The sequence below is a fragment of the Notothenia rossii genome, assembly GCF_949606895.1.
Source record: "Notothenia rossii genome assembly, chromosome: 3".
NCBI lineage: Eukaryota > Metazoa > Chordata > Actinopteri > Perciformes > Nototheniidae > Notothenia > Notothenia rossii.
Genome location: NC_136901.1, coordinates 20,971,409 through 20,993,621, shown reverse-complemented (window position 1 = coordinate 20,993,621; position 22,213 = coordinate 20,971,409). Strand labels below are relative to the sequence as shown.

Below are 22,213 nucleotides of genomic sequence, written 5' to 3'. Positions count from 1 at the left end.
GTGCTGCGTGATTACTGTTCAACCATATACCTCTGTTATTATTCTTTCATGTGTGGGTCAGTAGCGTGGCGTGGGGAAAAAATTAGGGGAAGCCAATAATACGTCCTTTCTTTTGGGGTGGGGGGGGGTGTGGTGGTCAATGTAATAACGTAACCAGATGAGTGATTACAGCGCCCGGTATCATTTTACACACATTTGTATCATACAGATGCAGGACTTACACACGCCTGTTATCTGACCGACAGGTGCGCACGCACTCTCCAGCCGAAACTCTAATAAGCCTTCATTCACAAACTAAATCAGGAGACCTTTAACGTTTTACGTCCGGTTCGCTCTTTTGTTCCTCGCTGTACACAGCTCCAGTTTGGGCATTGGCCTGTCATCAGATTGTATTTGTTGTTGCTGCTGCAGCGGAAGTTTAGTACAATTATTTTCGATTAAATACTCAGAATCTCCACCCTCCATAATTGCACTTGCTTCAGTTGCTTGCTACTTTCTAACGGCGGTGAGAGTGGTGCAGTGACGTTATCTATCTTCTATCGATTAGATTTATGATTCGAAAATTATAAAAGTACGGTAGACATGTGGATATTATCCGACTGAACAAAACGTGCATTTACCTAACAGGTTCGTTTTCCACTGACCTTTTTTCGAGCTATTTTCCAAAATCCTATGGAGAAATCCCATTGCTATTTTGTCGAGGGAAACCGAGCGCAGCTTACTTCCGCTTTTTGGGACGCGTCACTGCACCACTAAGTTGATGCGATTTGATTGGATTGCGAGGCAAGGGAAGCCAGCCGCCCCTGGCTTCCCTTGGCATGGCCCTGACCAATCACAGGTTGGCAGGGGCATGACGTGAGCCTCATCTGATTGGTCAATCCCTCCATTTTTTTTCACCAAGGGAAGCAAATTTCGGCTGGCCTCCTCTCGCAACAGAGAGTGCAATCTACTGTTTCACCATAACATCTAGAGGGGCGCTGTTTCACTCTTTGTAAAATACTCAATGAGAATGGGGGAGAGACGGGCCGGCAGCAACACACAACAAAGAATTTCCGAAACTAAACAAAGTGTTTTTATTTATTTATTAAAATTATAACTACAATCGGAAAAAACAGGGGAAGCCTGGCTTCCCTTGGCCTCCAGGAGAAAACGCCACTGGTGTGGGTACTAAATGGCTACAAACATTGTGGAGAAATTAGCTTAAACATGTTTTATTACTCTATATGAAATGGAAGCAGCTTTTATGACAGGGATGAGAGAGCTGGGGGAGGGGACATTCTTCTTAAGATTTTCAGCATGTCAATTATCAGGGAAATCTACTTGTTTTAAATAGATGTGTGTGGTTAATTACTTTGTGTTAATAATAACAGTATGTGTAAAGGAAGCTGGAAATATGCAATGTGAAACCTTTTATTTGAAGTAAGGATGTGAACAATAGCTCAAATGGCTGGAAAGGCTGCAGGACAAATGAGTGTGTTCTCTATATTGGGCCTTTGTGAAGTTTGACTATTTGAAAAGCATCTCTAATACTGCTTAACAGCATAGGTAATGTGTTCCTCGTTGTTATTGATATGAAAGTAATTTATATGTATTACGTATATTTAGCCAACTATAACAACTATATCTTAAAACATACTTTTAACTTGTGTGTGGTAACCTGAGGGGGGGAAGATGGACACAGGGACAAAGGGCCATAAAGGGGATGTGTGTGTGCTGGCTGCAAGATGTGAAATAAGATAAGGAAACTTGTTGTTTAGAGCAGGTTCGTACCAGACACCAAAAGGTGTCTGGTTTTCGTCAAACTGAAAGAGACTTTTTGTTTCCGGGTTTCTTCTGCTGTGTCGTACTGATTGGGTGCGACAGGCCATGTGTTGGTCTCTCCCAATAAGATGACCTCTGGGGGAAAGCACGCACACACCTCCTCCTGTGTTTTTAGTATGAAAGCATGTGTTTTCCTTTGGTTCGATCTCTTTTTCTTCAGGCTGACCAGAGAGTAAGACAGGAGAAAGAGCAGGAAGTACTTCCTTTGTATTTGTATTGTTACTTTGTATCATTAAAACAAGATTATTGTTTAACTTGCATTCTGGTGTTTCTTAATCCCTTCCTTTTTACGAATTTACCCAGTTTACCAAACGACACGCGGAAACAAGGTTGGTTTTAAACATCCTCCTAATCTCCAACAGTATGAGCTCTGGGAAGAGAGGATGCTGTGTTGCATGCACGGAGTGGGATTGAAAGAGACCATCCTTCGAGCACCCGCTGGAGAGCTGACCGCGGCACAGAGAGCTCAAGACGACAAGCTCAATGCTGACGCCTATTGTGAGTTAGCGCCGCTACTCAACAATACCAGTTTAGGCCTGATATTCAGAGACACGAAGGACAAGGGCCGAGAAAGTCTCAGAGTATTACAGGAGCACTATATTGGAAAAGGCAGGCCCAGGATCGTCACCTTGTATATAACCATGACTGCGCTGAAGAAAGCTGATAATGAGACGTTGACAGAGTACATTATCCGAGCTGAGCAGATCATTACGGCACTCAGGAGCGCGGGAGAAGCACCGAGTGAGGGACTAATGATGGCGATGGTTATGCGGGGATTACCCGAAAAATACAAGCCGTTCACTCTAATGGTGACACATGGTGACAGTGAAGTAACGTTGGGACGGTTCAAGGCGAAGTTGAGGAACTTCGAGGCCTCAGAAGATTCAGCCCCAGCCTCAGACGAGACGAGCGAGAGGGTGCTGAGGGTCCAAGCAGCATCAAAGAAAAAGCCCGCCAAACGATTCATCCCCGATGGTGACGGAGAACACGTCGGCGCATGTTGGCGATGCGGAGAGAAAGGCCATCGAAAAGATGACCGCAGAAAGAAAGTCTGGTGTAGCTTTTGTAAAAGCAAGGGGCACACAGACAAAGCGTGCACAAAGAAGGACCGCGGTGATGCCGCTTGGTGCGCGAGCATGCCAGGTGGTACCGGAGAAGCTGCGGGAGGAGATGACTACACCCTCAAAGTGCAAGCTGAAGGGACCAGCCTACAGAGACAGCAGACCCACAGAAAAGGATTGATCGTGGACACGGGAGCGTCGTCTCACATCATCAACGATAAGAAGAAATTCAAGATTTTTGACAGCACCTTCAAGCCGGAGAGACACAGCATGGAATTGGCAGACAGGAGGCGCACCTTCGGGGTGGCGCACGGCAGAGGAGAAGCAGAGATGTGTCTGATAGACAGTGAGGGACGACGGTGTAAAGTGACTCTGAAGAACGCACTATACATCCCATCGTACCCCCAATAACTATTTTCAGTGAAGTCTGCTACAGCTAACGGAGCCAAGTTGTTCTTCGACGAAGTTAAAGATGCTCTGATGTTACCGGATGGTACCAGATTTGACATTTATGTAAGAAAATGTACTATTTGCAAACAGAGTGTGATGTCGAAGATAAGTGTCATGTCAGCCATGATATCCAAACGTGGCATGAGATTATGGGTCACTGTAATTACGAGGATGTTTTAAAGCTGCAGGATGTAACTGTAGGTATGCATATTAAGGGTACAAAGCGTAAGCCTGATAAAGATTGTACAGTATGAATAGAGGGAAAGTTTACCCAAATGAGAAACAGAGATCCGACCGATAAAGCAAACACACCACTTGAGTTGGTGAACACTGATCTAGCTGGTCCAGTTAATAACGAGTCCATAAATGGCTTCAAGTATATGCACTCATTTACAGATGTGTGTACCGGGGCAGTGTTTGTTTATTTCCTGAAAGCGAAGAGTGACGCAGTTCAAGCCACTGAGAAGTATCTGGCAGATGTAGCTCCCTATGGGACTGTGAAATGCATTAGATCAGATAACGGGACTGAGTTCAGTAGTAAGGAGTTTCAGACACTATTGAGAAAGAACAAGATCAGACATGAGACGTCTTGTCCTTATTCCCCACATCAAAACGGGACAGCTGAAAGAGAAGGGCGCACTCTTTTTGAAATGGCCAGATGTATGCTTATTGACAGTGATCTGCCTAAAAACCTGTGGCACTATGCCATTCAGGAAGCAGCACATACCAGAAACCGGTGTTTTAATAAGCACACTGGCACTACGCCATATTCAGCACTGACAGGGAAAAAGTGTAACTTAGCTAGGATGCATAAGTTTGGAGCAGTGTGTTATGCGTACCAGCAGGACAGGGGAAAATTAGATACTAGGTGTGAGAAAGGACGTTTTTTAGGGCATGACAAGGGAAGCCCCGCCTATCTAGTTTACTACCCCGACAAAGAGAAGGTGCAGAAGCATTGACTAGTAAAGTTTATCACCAGCACAACTGGTGCGCGAGACTCAGACACAGTGGTCAGAACAGGATTCAGAGGAAGACTGTGAAGAGGGAGTAAAGGCCCCACAGCCTACCCAGCTAGAAATGTTTGGTTCTAAGAACATTCTGAGAATGTTACAGTCATTGTTCTAGGAAGGTTTTCAGCGGGAAGTTTTTGTTTGGTTCCCAGAACGTTCTTCTGAAAGGTAGGATAACGTTCTCGAAAAACATTCTTAGAATGTTTGGTGATAACAGTGTTAGAACATTATGCCCTCCTATTCTTAAAACGTTTTCAGCGGGAAGTTTTTGTTTGGTTCCCAGAACGTTCTTCTGAAAGGTAGAATAACATTCTCTAAAAACATTCTTAAAATATTTGGTGATAACATTGTTAGAACATTACTTCCTCCTATTCTTAAAACGTTTTCAGCGGGAAGTTTTAGTTTGGTTCCCAGAACGTTCTTCTGAAAGGTAGGATAACGTTCTGTAAAAACATTCTTAAAATGTTTGTTGATAACCTTCAAATGTTTTTGATAACATTGTTAGAACATTATGCCCTACTATTCTTAAAACGTTTTCAGCAGAAGCTTTTATTTTGGTTCCCAAAATGTTCTTCTGAAAGGTAGGATAACGTTCTCTAAAAACATTCTTAAAATGTTTGGTGATAACCTTCTTAAAATGTTTTTGAAAACATTGTTAGAGCATTATGCCCTACTGTTCTTAAAACGTTTTCAGCAGAAGCTTTTATTTTGTTTCAGAGAATGTTCTTCTGAAAGGTAGGATAACGTTCTCTAAAAACATTCTTAAAATGTTTTTGCTGACATTGTTAGAACATTATGCCCTACTGTTCTTAAAACATTTTCAGCTGCAAGTTAGATTTTTTTATGTTGCCAGAATGTTATTATTTTAGAGAAGGATAACATGGTTTATGTTAAAAAAGTATGCAAATGTTCTGTGGTAACAATTTACTAAAATATGTTTACATTATTAGAACATAAAGACATAATATTCCTGTGATTGTTCAACTCAAAATTCCTGGGTAAGTGGACTGACCACTGTGTTCATTAGGATGATTATGATAGTTTACTTAACTATTGGAATTTGACTATAGAGAGCCGCAGTGACGCGTCGTAAAACCCGGAAGTAAGTTAGCATTTTTAGCACTTCCGGTTCCTTCCTCAAAAAGCAATGCATTTTTTCCATAGGGTTTTGGAAAATAGCTCGAAATAAGGTCTGTGGTTGACACAAATTTAAGAGGTAATTGACGTTTTGTTCTACGACATTAAATACATCAGCAGTGACCCCACTGGGGATTTTTGAAGAGTTTACGTGTCTGAAAAACGATGGTTGTTACCGAATGGCTGAATAGGACTACAGAAATTGTCGAGGCCGTTGTACGTCATTACGCCGAACACGTAAACACTCCCGCTAAGTTTGTTTTCCCCTGTGTTCTGCTTAAAAGCAAGTACCTGCCTATCTTTAGTATCTGTATATCTATATCTGACCATTAGAATCTGTATTTTTGAAATTGTCGTTTTTAACACCGTAGTTTTACAAATTATAGAATAATTAATTACCAGTGTTTTCCAATTTTACTCGGCAGTTCGTTTCGTTGGCTAACGTTAGCTAAAGCTAGCGCTACTAGTTAGCTACGCAATGGTTTGTTGCTTTGCTCCGGGTTGCAGCCGCAGGTCTTCGCATGAAACGTGCTTGTTCTATCGTTTCCCGGCCAATGTTTTCCAAAGGAGAGTCTGGATTCGTGCCACGAGGTAAGCTGACGTTACATTTTTGTCCATGTCACGGTGAAATGTAAATAATGGGTAGTGACTGTATCGCCGTTATAGAGATGGCGCTGCTGAAAAGACCGCAACACAAGTAAAGATAATGAATACATCCTATTAAAACCTGTGTGGCTTATATGATAAGTCTTATTGTTACAAGCAGCATAACGTTTCACCATATAACTAAAGATTGTAGTCAGGGAAATCAGTTTGACATATTGAACTAATAACAAATCACCTCTGGCTGGCAGAGAACTCTCTGCTCCATAGCTTCTCTTGGACGTAAAATCACATGTACATTTTACATTTATATTCAATTTAATATTCCATCCCTCACATATTTTTGTATATATAATAACTTATATTTTTGTTTTTCTTGTTATGCTGCTGCAACACAAACATTTCCCAAATTGGGATCAATACAGTAATATCTTATCTTAATTAATTAAGAAATATAACTATTATAATTAGTGTAGCAGCTGACACCTATTTTCAATATGGATTAATCTACCATTTATTTCTTTAGTTCAATTTTCATCTATAAAAATGTCAAAATAGTGAAAATGTTCACGAGACTTATCAAAGTGCAAGGTTATATCTTTAGATGTTTTGTTTTAGCCTATGTACTGTATGTCTTAATGCTCTTACAGTATATGTGACGGTGTGACTTCCATGAAACTATATTTTATATCTTCCCAACAGACGAGCTGACAGAAAACCTAACACTCTAACAACCACAACATTGCAAAGGCGAGTAAATGTAAATTTAAAACAATTCACAATTTTATTATTTCTTCTTCTTTCTTGCAGTGAGGTGAAGCTGACCTTGCACTTGGTGCCAGTAAGGATGTTCCTCACGCAGGCTGAATGTTTCTCCTTCCTTACTGACAAAGAAGCCCTTGATTTGCAATGCTTCACTAATTGTCATTTCCCTTGCTCCGTAGGGACACTTTACCTCAAGCACAGCGGAAGACCCTACCAGACCATCTGGAGATGCCCCCAACATTCCTGATTGGGAGAGCCACAAATCTGACTCATGGACCTGCATCTGGGTTGCAGTGGTGAATGCCCTGACGCCCTCACATTCATTCATAGTCCCCCACTGTACAGACAAAACACCATCAAGGGCCTGTTGTTGCCTTAGCACCCTGGCAATAAAGGAAGCAGTCACACGCTTTGACCTCAGGACAGCTCCAAAGTTGCTGGCAGTCAACCTTCCTTTCCTGAACAAATGCCAGTTTGGGCTGGTTCGCTGACCAGTGGTAGCCACCTGAATTGCCCTCTGGTGCTCTTCAGACAATGCCATGCTTGCCACAATTGCCTCAGGTCCCTGATGCCCAACAGATTTGATAATTTCAGGAACAGTAAGTGTTTCCAAGCTGTAGTGTTCCTCTTCTGGCTCGGGGGAGAGAAGCCAAGAAATTCCTGAGAACCTGCCCCCCAGTCTGTCCCTCAGCCAGTCACGATCTTCGGAGGTAGGCTCTCTTGTCAGCGGGTTAAATTAGTTATTGGTTTCAACAGTCACATTAAAACAGTTACTAAATCAGCTTACTATCACCTAAAGAACATATCTAGGATTAAAAGACTAAAGTCACAGCAGGATTTGGAAAAACGTGTCCATGCTTTTATCTTCAGTAGACTGGAATACTGCAATGGTGTCTTCACAGGTCTCACTAAAAAATCTATTAGAAAGCTGCAGCTGATTCAGAACACCGCTGCTCGAGTCCTCACTAACACTAAGAAAGTGGATCACATCACTCCTGTTCTGAAGTCTTTACACTGGCTTTCTGTGTGTCAAAGAATAGATTTCAAAATACTGCTGCTGTTTATAAAGCACTGAATGGTTTAGGACCAAAATGCATTTCTGACCTCCTGCTAAATGATGAACCATCCAGATCTCTCAGGTCTTCAGGGACTGGTCAGCTTTCTGTCCCCAGAGTCAGAACTAAACATGGTAAAGCAGCGTACAGTTATTATGCTCCAAATATCTGGAACAAACTCCCAGAAACCTGCAGGTCCGCTGCAACTTACTACTTTTAAATCCAGGCTGAAGACTTTTCTTTTTGTCGCTGCTCTTAATTGAACTATTAATATCTTAGACTGCACTGTAACTTTTATCCATGTATTTTTTCTTTTAATGTTTATTTTATTAGCTTTTCTTTTTAATGACTGATTTTAAATGCCATTTTCTTAATGTCTTTCATTTTTTGTAAAGCACTTTGAATTGCCTTGTGTTGAAAAGTGCTATATAAATAAACTTGCCTTGCCTAATAAAGATTTCATGTGACACATAAAATTGATTTGTTGATGGGAATTAATGTGAATAAATTAACTCGGTCTTAAAAGGTTAACGGTACTCTTGCTATCACTACTCACCGACACTATAAACCTTGTCCCTCATGCTAGCCCTGACAACACCGGTAAGCACACCTTCATATAGGCTGCACTGTAACGTGTCCTGACTTGTAGTGGTTCTCTCCTCTATACACTCTTCTTGTCATCTTTGTAAAACAATATCAGACTGGTAATTGAAACAGCCATGACTTCTAGTTAAATTCAGTGTGGCTAAAATGAAAAGCTTTGTTAAAATATGCAAGCACGCGAAAGTCAAATTCAGCTTTATTGTCAAAAATTCTACATGTGTTATACATCCAGAAATATCGAAATATCGTTTCCCACAGTGTGACATGTATACATAAAACAAAAAGGGCCTAGATAAACGTGGTATACATTAAACAAAACGGGCCTAGATAACCGGGGTATACAGTTTAAAATGTTAATATATTTAAAGTTTTCAAAGTGCAGTTTCAGTGCAAGTCAGTTGAAACGATCTTAAGTTGGCGTGACGTTGAAGTCGTGCGACCCTGCTGCTGTACTGGCTTGTAGTTCGTTTATAGCATAACGTTAGCATTTTGTTTCTGCCGACTAGATTTATTATTCAAAAATTATAAAAGTAGGGTTGACATGTGGATATTATCCGGCTGAACAAAACGTGATCCATCTCTTAAATATGTGTCAACCACAGACCTTATTTCGAGCTATTTTCCAAAATCCTATGGAGAAATTGCATTGCGTTTTAGACGAAGGAACCGGAAGAAGTTTACTTCCGGGTTTAAGGACGCGTCACTGCGGCTCTCTATTAACACATGTAAAAGGATGACTCGGAATCAGCTGGTGAAAGTAACATTTGTTTATTAGAAAATGGGAGCTGGGAGTGGAGGTTGGTTATGGCGGCAGTGGGAAACAGTTGTTCCAGGGTGGTTAGAGAGGCCTGGCTGGTCTTGGGAGTGTGGAAGGCCTTGGATTCCTCCTGGGAGAGACACAAAAATGAGTGTGAGGCAAAAGCAGGCAAAGTTGTCAAAGAATATGCTGGTAAAAAGCTAGAGCGGCACGCAAAAAACCGTTCATGGGAACAATCCGGCAGGGAATGAGTGCAGGCTGCAGGTTTTCATAGTGTGGCTGATGAGCAGGTTGCAGGTGTGGTTGATTGGAGATTGCTCCCAGCCGTGTAGAGCAGACCAGCAGGCAGGTGGGGGGGGGCACTAACCCACTAACAGGGGTTTCAGGGACGGGCAGTGATAGTCGGTCCGTTCTTCTATATGTCTGTCTTTGGTTTTCTAAGTGTTATTCGATCCATATGAGAATAGAGATATGTGCATGAACAACAAAAACACTTGTGATATAATGTTTGAACAATGTTATCACCAAACATTTTAAGAATGTTTTTAGAGAACGTTATCCTACCTTTCAGGAGTACATTCTAGGAACCAAAATAAAACTTCTTGATGAAACCATTCCTAGAACAATGAATGGTAATAATAATAATAATAATGCATTTTATTTATATAGCGCTTTTCACAACTCAAAGACGCTTTACAATATGAGGGAGGGTAGAAAAACAAGGACAGGCAAACAAGTAAGTATAGTAAAATAAAAAAATAAAAAGGCGGTCAAGAGGAAGTTGATTGAGAGGGGGGAGGGCTTACGGGTAGACAGAGTTGAAAAGATGTGTTTTGAGGCGGGACTGAAAGACTGTGAGGGACTCAGAGTCACGGAGATCTTGGGGGAGGGAATTCCAGAGCATAGGAGCTGCCACTGAGAAGGCTCTGTCCCCAAAGCTGCAAAGTGTGGATGTGGGAATGGATAGGAGTCCGGCTGCGGTGGATCTGAGGGACCATGGGGGTTGATAAGGAGTGAGAAGGTTTGTGAGATAAGGTGGAGCCAAATGGTGGAGTGCTTTGTAGGTGAGGACCAGCATTTTGTAGTTGATTTGATGGGAGACAGGAAGCCAGTGGAGGTCTTTGAGGACTGGGGTGATGTGATGCCATGATTTGGTATGCGTGAGGAGACGTGCAGCTGCATTTTGAACCAGTTGGAGTCTGTTGAGGGATGTAGTGCTGATGCCGTAAAGAAGTGAGTTGCAGTAGTCAAGGCGGGATGAAATGAAGGCATGGATTAGTCGTTCGGCTGCGGGGCGGGTGAGAGAGGGTAGGATTTTTGCAATATTGCGGAGGTCGAAAAATGAGGTTTTGACTGTTTGGCGGATGTGAGATTCGAGGGAGAGGGTGGGGTCAAAGAATACGCCAAGGTTGCGTGCCTGACTGGAGGGGGAAACAATGTTGCCATCGATGGTGAGTGTTATGTTAGTGACCTTGCTGAGGGTGGATTTGGAGCCAATTAGGAGGAGTTCTGTTTTGTTGCTGTTCAGTTTGAGGAGGTTATGTTGCATCCAAGTTTTAATAGCTGTCAGACAGGAATCGATGTGGGTAAGGGGTGGGTTATGGAGGGATTTGGTGCTGAGGTAGATCTGAGTGTCATCAGCATAGCAGTGGAAGTCCAGGTTGAAGTGGCGGAGTATCTGACCAAGGGGCAGGATGTAAATGATGAAGAGGAGGGGGCCAAGTACTGATCCTTGAGGAACGCCTTGGGTGACTGAAGCTGTGGCAGAGGAGTGGTTGGGGAGGGAGATGAAGTGGGATCGTTCAGTGAGGTAGGACTGGAGCCATCTGAGTGCAATACCTTCAATACCAATGTCCCTGAGTCGGGTGAGCATGATGTTGTGGCTCACGGTATCGAAGGCTGCACTCAGGTCGAGCAGGATGAGAATATTGAGGGAGCCAGTGTCAGTAGAGGTGAGGAGGTCATTGAGGACTTTGACGAGTGCAGTTTCTGTACTGTGGTGAGGACGAAATCCAGACTGAAGGGGTTCATAAAGCTGGTTGGTTTGGAGATGGCAGTGAATTTGTTTGGCTATAATGCGTTCAAGAGTTTTTGAGAGGAATGGTAGGTTGGAGATGGGGCGGTAATTAGTGAGGGAGGAGGGATCAAGATCAGGTTTTTTGAGGATTGGAGTAACGGCAGCAGTTTTGAAGGCAGAGGGGACGGTTCCATGGGACAGCGAGGAGTTGAAAAGGTTAGCAAGATAGGGGCAGAGGACGGGGAGGGAGGACTTCAGGAGAGGAGTGGGTAGAGCAGGGGTCGGCAGCCTTTTTGATATGAAGTGCCATTTAAAAAAAAATTGTTATCAGCGTGCCGACGATCGAGAATTATCAACGGGGGGGGGGGGGGAGCCTCGCTGCGGGGAAGCAGTGTTTGGACCTGTCAACGAAACTTACACATTTACCACATTTAAATAATTGGTTTAAACGGCATAATAATAAGGACAATCGTCCGTTCTGTGATTCTCCAGAACACACATGTTATGATATTAGGGTCATGCAGAGTGAGATGAGATTGCTGTCCCTTTAAGAGAGAGAGAGAGAGAGAGGGGTGTGGCTTGTGCATGTGTGTGTGTGGTTGGCAGAGCGACAATGAGGGAACGTGTGTATGTTTCTGGAAGTGAAACGAGGAAGCAGAAAAACAGAGGTCTATGATATATTTTGTGAAACAGAAGAACAGCTAAATAAATGCAACGGCCTCCCAAGAAGAGCTCGCCTCTCTCCAGTCATTTAAGCTAAAGTGGGTTATTGAACCTGAAGCTTGTTGCTTCTGCCCTCCTCGACTACGGTCTGGGAGCCGACAGGAAAGTTCAACACACAGATGGCCAGTCCGCCCCTTTGTAGCATATTATTTCGATGAGCAGATCGCCACTGGGCTTTCAACTAAAGACACAGCCACGCAAAAACTGCAGCATTTGTACAGCTCGTCATGGGTAGGCCTACTGCAATTTGTGAAGTGCTTTCCTCTGTGGTGAAACCATCAGCACTGCACCACGGAGGAAAGCGGCAGAAAGTCACCTGGATTTAAAGAGAGTGGGGCTGCGTTGCGTGCATGGCTTCCTTCTGCAGGTAGACACGCTCTGGCGGCGGTCTCGTTCAGGATCCGAAAATACAATTTAAATATTATTGCACACTTATTCCACTTATTCCTAGTGTGCCACTGGTTACGGTGCCGCGTGCCAATGCTGGCACGCGTTCCAGGGGTTGCCGACCCCTGGGGTAGAGGGTCAAGGGAGCAGGTTGTGGGATTTGAGGAACCGATCAGATGGAGTATTTCAAGTGGGGTTAACAGGTTGAACTGGGAGAGGCGGCGCTGGGGAGGAGGAGTCAGGAGGTCAAGGGAGATGGGGGGAGAAATGGTAGCGGTGGAGGTTGGGGGAGATGCTTGTATATCAGATGGAGCTGAGAAGGAGTGGTTAATGGCATTAATTTTGTCTGCGAAAAACTGGAGGAATGAGCTGCAAGTAGCGGAAGTAGAAGTAGGGAGGTTATCAGCACGGGGTTTGAAGAGCTTGTTAACTGTGGAGAAGAGGGTCCTGGGGTTACGGGTGGGGTCAGTGAAGATGTTGGAGAGGTAGGCAGATTTAGCGGCAATAAGAGCATCTCTGTATGCATTGAGATGGAGTTTGTAGCTTATGTAATGGACTGTGAAGGATGATTTCTTTGAAAGACGTTCAAGTTGGCGGCCTCGCTGCTTCATTTTACGCAGTGCGGGTGTGAACCAGGGTGAGGAGGTCTTGAAAGTAACAGTTTTATTTTTGAGGGGGGCTAAAGTGTTGAGGGAGGTGAGTAGGGTGGAGGTGAGGTGGTTGAGCAGATCATCAGGTGAGCTGAGGGTTGCGTCCAGGGGGAGATTAGACGATAGCAGTTCGGAGAGATGGTTATGGTCAATGGAGTGTAGATTAAGGAAGGTGATGTTTCTGGGTCGGCCGGGGTTTCGGGTGGGGGAGGCAATGGTGAATTGTATGAGTTTCTGGTTGGAGAGGGGAAATGGAGAGCAGACGAGATCAAGAATGGTAGAGCAGACGAGATCAAGAATGTGTCCTTTGTCATGGGTGGGGAAGGTGAAATGTTGGGTGATAGAGAAATTGTCCAGTAGGGTTATGGTAACATTATGTAACAATGATAACAAGATATGATAACAATGATAACAATGTAACAATGTAACAAGGTAACAATATGGTAACATGGTAACATTCTCAGAATGTTTTTAGAACCAACAATGTCAGAACCAACAATGTCAGCTGGGAACTATTATTAAAAAATAATAACCTCCTGAAAAACATTATCCAAATGTTGCTTTCAAAATGTTCTTCTTTGGTTATCATGTAACATTGAGGGAATGTTTTATAAAGAACATCTTTAATGTGTTGCCCAACAACATCCAAAACACATCCTTAGAATGTTGGAGGCAAAACGTTCCACCTTTGTTAACATATCACATTAAAGGAACGTTTTATAAAAAACGTTGTCATCTCAGGCGTCATGACATCCTGAAAATATTTTCAGAATGTTGCTTGGAGAATGTTCTTTATTTGTTTTCATGTAACATTGAGGGACCGTTTTATAAAGAACATCTTTAATGTGTTACCCAACAACGTCCAAAACACATCCTTAGAATGTTGCAGGCAAAACGTTCCACCTTTGCTGACTTATCACATTAAAGGAACATTTTATAAAACACTTTGTCATCTCAGGTCTCAATAACATCCTGAAAACATTTTCAGAATGTTGCTTGGAGAATGTTCTTCATTTGTTTTCATGTAACATTGAGGGAACGTTTTATAAAGAACATCTTTAATGTGTTACCCAACAACGTCCAAAACACATCCTTAAAATGTTGCAGGCAAAACGTTCCACCTTTGTTAACATATCACATTAAAGGAACATTTTATAAAACACTTTCTGTCATCTCAGGCCTCAATAACATCTTGAAAACATTTGCAGAATGTTGCTTGGAGAATGTTCTTCATTTGTTATCATGTAACATTGAGGGAACGTTTTATAAAGAACATCTTTAATGTGTTACCCCAAGAGCGTCCAAAACACATCCTTAGAATGTTGCAAGGAAAACGTTCCACCTTTGTTAACAAATCACATTCAAGGAACGTTTTATAAAAAAACTTTCTGTCATCTCAGGCCTGACCCGGCCCCACGAGGGGGCAAAAGGGGGCATTACCCCCTCAGTTGTATTCTTTACCCCCTCACTTTGAGCATCATTCATCCATCAAAAAGTACGATAAATGTCACAATTATTAAATAACTTTAAATAATTATTTTCCCCAATATACGTTACTATGTTTGGATCAGATATGTGGGCAGGCAGTCAAGCAACTAGTAAAAAAGCCTCAACCCCAAGTGAGCTTGTAGTCTTAATTCATGTTAGCGTGTGTGCTTAGCTGTAAACACAATCCACAGTCCAAAACGTCCCCGTTTTCGGTGGCCGGTACCCGGTTGAAACTGCGGAAAATGCTCCCGTTTTTGAATGTGCATTAAAAAACATAAAACAAGTTGAAATAAAATGTTAGATGTCAGTAAAAACCAGTCTATGGTAAAAACAGAGTAACAGAGTTGTGCCTGTTTGTAGTGTTGGCGTATTTCTTCTTCTACTACTTTTTCTTCTACCTCTGCTTCTTCTTCTTCTACTTTTAATTCAATGTAGGCTACCTGCTCGCGAAATATATTATAAATATTGACATAGTACTACAACAAAGCTTTAAACGAGGTAAGTTACAAATGTATGTTCTCAATCGTCAAGTGTGGGATTCAATATTACATTAGTTTAGATTCGATTTTTACTATAATAATAATAATAATAATAATAATAATAATATGCTGTGTATGATATAAACCGTATCGCTACAATGAGTGACATCTAGTGACGGATTGTGGAACATTGATTCAATTTTTCGGGACCACTTTACAATAAGACTACCCTTATAAAAGATTCATAAATAATTAGGTTATTAATTCAGTTGTAAACACTTTATTAGTCATTAAGAACCATTTATAAACCAGTTCTAACATAGTTTTCATACGTCAAGACAGGCTCACTATTTGGCAAGAGGACTAAGCCTTATATTGGCTAGCGTACTTCGTCTTCTTCATCAGCCAGCATCCTTGGTATCTGTTGTTCAGTGAGTTTATTCCCCCCCTTCAATCAATCAATCAATCAATGTTTATTTATATATATATCACAAATGTTATATTTGTCTCAGTGGACTTCACAGTTTGTACAGAATATCAGTATGACAATACAACACCCTCTGTCCTTAGACCCCTTCCATCTTGATGTTTCTTGGCATCTCTTTATGACCATTTATTTATGAGTTACTAACATTTATAACTTCCAAAAGGGAGCCTTATTGTAAAGTGTAAAACACATTCCCATTTATTAATGAGTTACTATCATTTCTAATAAGGCTTAGCAGTACAGATAAATGTGGGCTCACTATTTGGCAAGCAACCGGTCACAGTTGCCCTGTTTATCTCAAATCTTATAAAAGCTTATTAATGATTTATAAAGTTTTCACAACTTAATTAATAAATGAATTACAAACTATTCGTAAACCCTTTATAAGGGTAGTCTTATTGTAAAGTGGTACCGATTTTTCTCATGGCAGTTTGACTTTAGAGACAAACCAGGGTGTCATGATTCTCATGTTATGTCACGTTTATAGTTTTGTAGGTTTGGGTGTTTTTGCTGTTTTCCATGTCATGTTTTCCTCCTGTTTATTGTCGGGTCCTTTTCCCCTGTGTTTTCCTCTTGTCATTAGTTTCCCTGGTGTGTCTAATTGTCTAATTATGTTCACCTGGGCCCCTGTGTTTTCTCCTCCCTCCTCACCTGTGTCTTGTTGTGTGATTGAGTCTTGTGTGTATTTAAGTTCTGGGTTGTCTGTCTGTCTTGGTCGGTTCGTCTTGTTCCCTGACTAGTTCTGCGGTGAGTGTTCTGTTTTGTCATTGTATATATATACCATAGCCTTGAAATAAAGGAAGTTTCAGTTTATATCTGCATTTGGGTCCTGCTTGTTTCTCAAACCGTGACAGTACGAACCGACCAAGAAATGGGCCCAGCAGATCCGTTCGAGTCGGAATTATTAAATCTTTCCTTTGTTTTGGCTAACTGCTCGGATAGATGGAAGAGAGCACCCGGAGTTCAGCAGCGGGAGGCTGTGTTGTCGGAGGCGCGCCAGATGGCTAGAGAGAAACCAGGTATGGTGAAGTTCTTACCTGGCTGGATTTCAAAGATCCTCCCTGTGTGTGATTCCCGGCCGGCTAGCCCCAGGCATGCTAGCTCCCGGCCTCCCAATTCCCAACCTGGCACCATACGCCTCGGTGGGTTCCGTCTGCAGTCAGCCCGTGCTCATGCCCCAGTTCCTGCTCCTGTCCAGGAGTCATATTCTGGAACTCGTCTGGCTTATGGAGGTCCACGGAGTATTCAGGCGGCTGCTAAGAGGAGGAGTCGCAAGGCCAAGCTAGCAGCTCAGGCCCCAAGAGCCATGGTTCCGGCTCCAGAACCGGACCTTACAGCCATGTTTCCGGGTCCAGTGCCGGCCCACACAGCCATGTTTCCGGCTCCAGAACCGGCCCACACAGCCAAGTTTCCGGCTCCAGAGCCGGACCTTACAGCCATGTTTCCGGCTCCAGAACCGGACCTTACAGCCATGTTTCCGGCTCCAGAACCGGACCTTACAGCCATGTTTCCGGCTCCAGTGCCGGCCCACACAGCCATGTTTCCGGCTCCAGAACCGGACCTTACAGCCATGTTTCCGGATCCAGAACCGGACCTTACAGCCATGTTTCCGGCTCCAGAACCGGACCTTACAGCCATGTTTCCGGCTCCAGAACCGGACCTTACGGCCATGTTTCCGGCTCCAGAACCCGACCTTACAGCCATGTTTCCAGCTCCAGAACCGAACCTTACAGCCATGTTTCCGGCTCCAGAACCGGACCTTACAGCCATGGTCCCGGCTTCAGTGCCGGCTCCAGTAACCATGGCCCCGACTCCGGCTCCTCGTCACCTGCTGACTGATCGGCCGACGCCAGCTCCTCGAGTCCTGTCGGCGTACCGGCCGACTCCAGCACCTCGTCTCCGGTTGGCTGTCCGTCCGACGCCAGCTCCCCGTGTCCTGATGGCTGTCCGTCCGACGCCAGCTCCCCGTGTCCTGTCAGCATACCGGCCGACTCCAGCACCTCGTCTCCGGTTGGCTGTCCGTCCGACGCCAGCTCCCCGTGTCCTGATGGCTGTCCGCCCGACGCCAACTCCATGTCTTGTCACGTTGGAGGTCCCGCAGACTACTCTTCTGCCGGGGGTCCTGCCAACCCCATGTCCTGAGCCGTTGGAGGTCCCGCAGACTGCTCTTCTGCCGAGGGTCCTGCCAACCCCATGTCCTGTGCCGTTGGAGGTCCCGCAGACTACTCTTTTGCCGGGGGTCCTGCCAACCCCATGTCCTGTGCCGTTGGAGGTCCCGCAGACTACTCTTCTGCCGGGGGTCCTGCCAACTCCATGTCTTGTCACGTTGGAGGTCCCGCAGACTACTCTTCTGCCGGGGGTCCTGCCAACCCCATGTCCTGAGCCGTTGGAGGTCCCGCAGACTGCTCTTCTGCCGGGGGTCCTGCCAACCCCCAGTCCTGTGCCGTTGGAGGTCCCGCAGACTACTCTTCTGCCGGGGGGCCTGCCAAGTCCATGTCTTGCCACGTTGGAGGTCCCGCCGACTGCTTTTCCGCTGGGGGTCCTGCCAACTCCATGTCCTGTCGCGTTGGGGATTCCGCCGACTGCTCTCCTGCCGGGGGTCCTGCCGATCCTGTGTCCTCTTCCATGGGGGATCTTGCCGACACCGGCTTCTGACCGGCCTCCGGGGGTGTCTGGTCTTCACCCCTCCTCGGAGTCTGCCTTGCCCCCGGGCCGTCCGCCCGAGATTCCCTCCATGGACTCTGCCTTGCCCCCGGGCCGTCCGCCTGAATTCCCCTTTTTGAACTCTGCCTTGCCCCCGGGCCGTCCGCCCGAATTTCCCTTTTTTGAACTCTGCCTTGCCCCCGGGCCGTCCGCCCGAGACCCGTCCTCCAGACCCCCTCCAACCACCCTGCTGGATTTTTGTTTTTTTGGGACGTCTGGAATCCGTCCCTTGAGGGGGGGGTTAAGTCATGATTCTCATGTTATGTCACGTTTATAGTTTTGTAGGTTTGGGTGTTTTTGCTGTTTTCCATGTCATGTTTTCCTCCTGTTTATTGTCGGGTCCTTTTCCCCTGTGTTTTCCTCTTGTCATTAGTTTCCCTGGTGTGTCTAATTGTCTGATTATGTTCACCTGGGCCCCTGTGTTTTCTCCTCCCTCCTCACCTGTGTCTTGTTGTGTGATTGAGTCTTGTGTGTATTTAAGTTCTGGGTTGTCTGTCTGTCTTGGTCGGTTCGTCTTGTTCCCTGACTAGTTCTGCGGTGAGTGTTCTGTTTTGTCATTGTATATATATACCATAGCCTTGAAATAAAGGAAGTTTCAGTTTATATCTGCATTTGGGTCCTGCTTGTTTCTCAAACCGTGACACAGGGGGCTTTGCTTTTAATCTGTGTCTGTCCATTTGGTGTAGTATTTTATCCAATATTACATTTGGTTTATATATTAGTAACTTTATTATGAAATGCCAGGTTTTAGGCCTTGGTTTGAACATTCAATTCTGAAAATAAAAAATCAACCATTTAATGATGATTAATTATTCATTTTTCTTTAATCCTGACGTGACTAGAGTAGATAGTAATTAAGTAAGTCAATCTGTATAGGAAGACGAGTTAAGGGATAGAGGAGAAAAGGTTATGGTATAATTACAGAGCTTGTCAATTTATGAATTGAGGAAATCAAAGTTAGTCTGTTAACCAAAGTGCAGCCATCTAATAATGTACTATCTGTTATTAAAGATCAGAGGAAAAGAACAGAATGAGAGGGGTAAATCCGGAATAAAGAAGCAAAGAGATTGTAGAGCAGTGAGAAGGAAAGGAAGAAAGAGAAGACACGTTTAAGTCAGGATGGATATCCGAAAGTGGTTGTCCAACAAGAAGGCTGGTAGTTCTGGCAGCAGCAAAGATATTGTGGAGGCCGAGCTTCCATAGAGGGATTTAGTTCAAAGCGAGTTAACTGCACCAGCCAGAGAAGATGTCCCGGCGGCGGCCAGAGCATCTTGTTCCACGATAAGCACTAGAATGGGTCAACAGCCGCCTCCAGCTCCACCTTTTAATGCCACTGCGCCTGACGATCTTGGGACAGAGGGGCCAGCCCAGGTTATCCTGCAGTCCTACCCTGACCGAATAATTAATGGCCAAAAACGCACCTTTACCAAGAATTGGTTTAATGGAAGAAAGTGGCTGGAATATTCAGTTGTGGCTGATGCTGCATTTTGTAGAAAGTTTAACATAGGGTGTGGTGCTAATGCAGACAAAGCCTTCACACAAACTGGCTTCTGTAATTGGAAATGTGCAACTGATAGCACCAAAGGTTTTTCAAGACATGCATCCAGCAAGGAACATTTGAAATGCAACGCTCTCTGGATCGAATATGTTGCTCGTAGTGCTACACGATCTGAGGTCTCCACGCTTGTTAATAAGGGGCAACTGGCAAGAAATCGCCAATATTTAAGTGCGATCGTGGACATCATTGAGCAACCGCTCAGGGGGACGTTGGATGCTGTGGAGTCAAGAGAAGACGTGGAAAGTGGACTGTTTTTGTCTATGATGGAATATACACTGAGGAAAGACCCGGCCTTAGCAAAGGCATTCAGCACTATTCCGAAAAATGCCACATACACATCACATGACATTCAAAACGAAATAATAGGGCTCATGAGTGAAATAATGACCAGTGAAATAGTTGAAGAAATAGGAGACAGCTGGTACACTTTAAAGGTGGACGGGACCAAGGATCCAACAGGTTGTGAAAATGTGTCAATTGTGGTCCGTTATCTAAATAAGAACAATGATATTTGTGAGAGACTGCTGGTAATGGCCACTACGAAACATTGTGATGCCCTAAGTCTGACAGACCTTGTCATTTCTGAGCTCAGAAAGGCAGGCTTAACAACGGACAAAATCCTCAGCCAGTGCTATGATGGTGCAAGTGTGGTGTCAGGGAAAAGAGGAGGCGTACAGAAAATACTGCAGGAGAAAGTTGAGAGAGAGGTCCCATATGTGCATTGCTTCAACCACCAATTACATCTGGTTGTTATTCATGCCATGTCCTCAGAGAACACTCTGCAAGTCTTTTTTCATGTGTGTGACATGCTTTATCGGTTTCTGAAAAAACCAACCGTGTCCACAGTGTACACAGGACAACGCCTGAAAAGGTTATTGGACCAAAGGTGGACCGGTCACCTAGGTACCGTGTCAGTCATAGTCAACAGTTGTGACGCTGTCGAGCAGTTCCTTGCGGAGATTGACAGCAGTGGCCTTCCCACCCAACTAAGAGTAGAGGCAGCAGGTCTCCTAAAAGCAGTTCAAGAGCCCCACTTCAAATGTACTGCGGTTATGGTCCACAAAATCCTCGCCCTTCTGGACCCTCCTAACAAAGTCTTGCAGGATAAAAAAACAGACCTCTACACTGGAGTGAAGGTTGTTAAAAGTGCAATGGATTGTGTGGAGCATCTCAGGAGTGACTCGGAGTTCCAAGCCATTTGGTCACAGTGTTCCACTGGCAGCTCAGCTGATGCATCAGAACCAGCAGCTTCTCCACCAATGAAGAGAGTTCGCCAAGTCCCTACATACCTGAAGCAGTACGTGGTGGAGAGTGCTATAGGTCAGCAGGACATAGGAAGTGAGACAGAGTGCAAGCGGCTCTTCTTCAGCACATTGGACAGTGTCATTGGAGAAATGAACAGGAGATTTTCTGAACGAAACAGCCAGCTGGTCGAAGCGCTTTGTGCCCTTGACTCAGAAAATCCTCACTTTTTGGATGTGCAGAAGGTGACATCGCTGCTTGAGCTCACGAAAACCACTTTGGTGGAATCTGATTTGGCTGTAGCTCAAACATTTTTTGCAGTCTGAAATGGCCCGCTCTACTGGGGATGTGTGGACCCCCACTTCCATCCTGCAGCGTTTCTCCATGCCTCTTGCCGCTATGCCAACCGTGCTTACTGCACTGAAACATGGAGTGACTTTTGGGGCATCCTCGGCTACGTGTGAGAGCACCTTCTCAACGCTAACGAATGTCTTCAGTCAGCATAGACGAAGCATGCTGCACCCAAGAAAAGCCTGCATGATACAATTGGCGTGTGAGGCGGATCTCACAAAACAATTTCGGGAAAAAGACTGGAAGGAGCGCTTATTCAGAAAGTTCAATAAGCAAACAAGGAGGCTGCAACTTTACTGAAATAAGGTAAGATACAATTCTGCAGATTTATCTTGTTAAAAAAATTTGTCAATTAATTACATTGCCAGTATTTTTCGTTGTTATGTGACGACCCCTACTTTACCTGTTGTGTGTGTGTATGTCCCTTTAACGTTCAGCATTGATTGAGGGCACCTGGCTGTCGGTACGGTCATGAGGAGTGAAAGGCCCGAGCCAGAGACTTGCTTGCTCTCTCTGTTGGAGGATCTGTTTTGGAGAGCAGCTACCTGACTTATGATTTTGTTTCCCTTCACCTTAGTTTGGCATTCAACACTTTGCACGACCACACCATGTTCACACACCCACACATACACTACTGATCTTACTGATTAACACATCCCATTGTGGTAGCTCTGTTTAGTTTAATGGTAATAATAAATATCTTTCCTTACATCGCGTACGTTCCACGTTTTTGTTATGGCCAAGAGCCAGGCCGTGACAGTTGTGAAAAAAAAGTTGCCCCCTCTGATTTTTTAACACCCCCCTCAGTCATTTCATCCTGGAGCCTGGTCTGTCTCAGGCCTCAATAACATCCTCAAAACATCCTC

The 22,213-nt window shown here is 44.3% G+C and overlaps 1 protein-coding gene across 1 annotated transcript; it reads left to right on the top strand.

The window, feature by feature from the left end:
• Positions 1 to 13,372: 13,372 nt before the first annotated feature.
• Positions 13,373 to 21,322, top strand: LOC307032843 (uncharacterized protein; the record flags this gene model as incomplete). Its single annotated transcript, XM_079671123.1, has 3 exons — positions 13,373 to 16,240; positions 16,436 to 17,928; positions 20,601 to 21,322. Exons 2-3 carry the CDS (start codon positions 16,494 to 16,496, stop codon positions 21,320 to 21,322), a joined length of 2,157 nt encoding a protein of 718 aa, XP_079527249.1. The 5' UTR covers positions 13,373 to 16,240; positions 16,436 to 16,493.
• Positions 21,323 to 22,213: the final 891 nt, after the last annotated feature.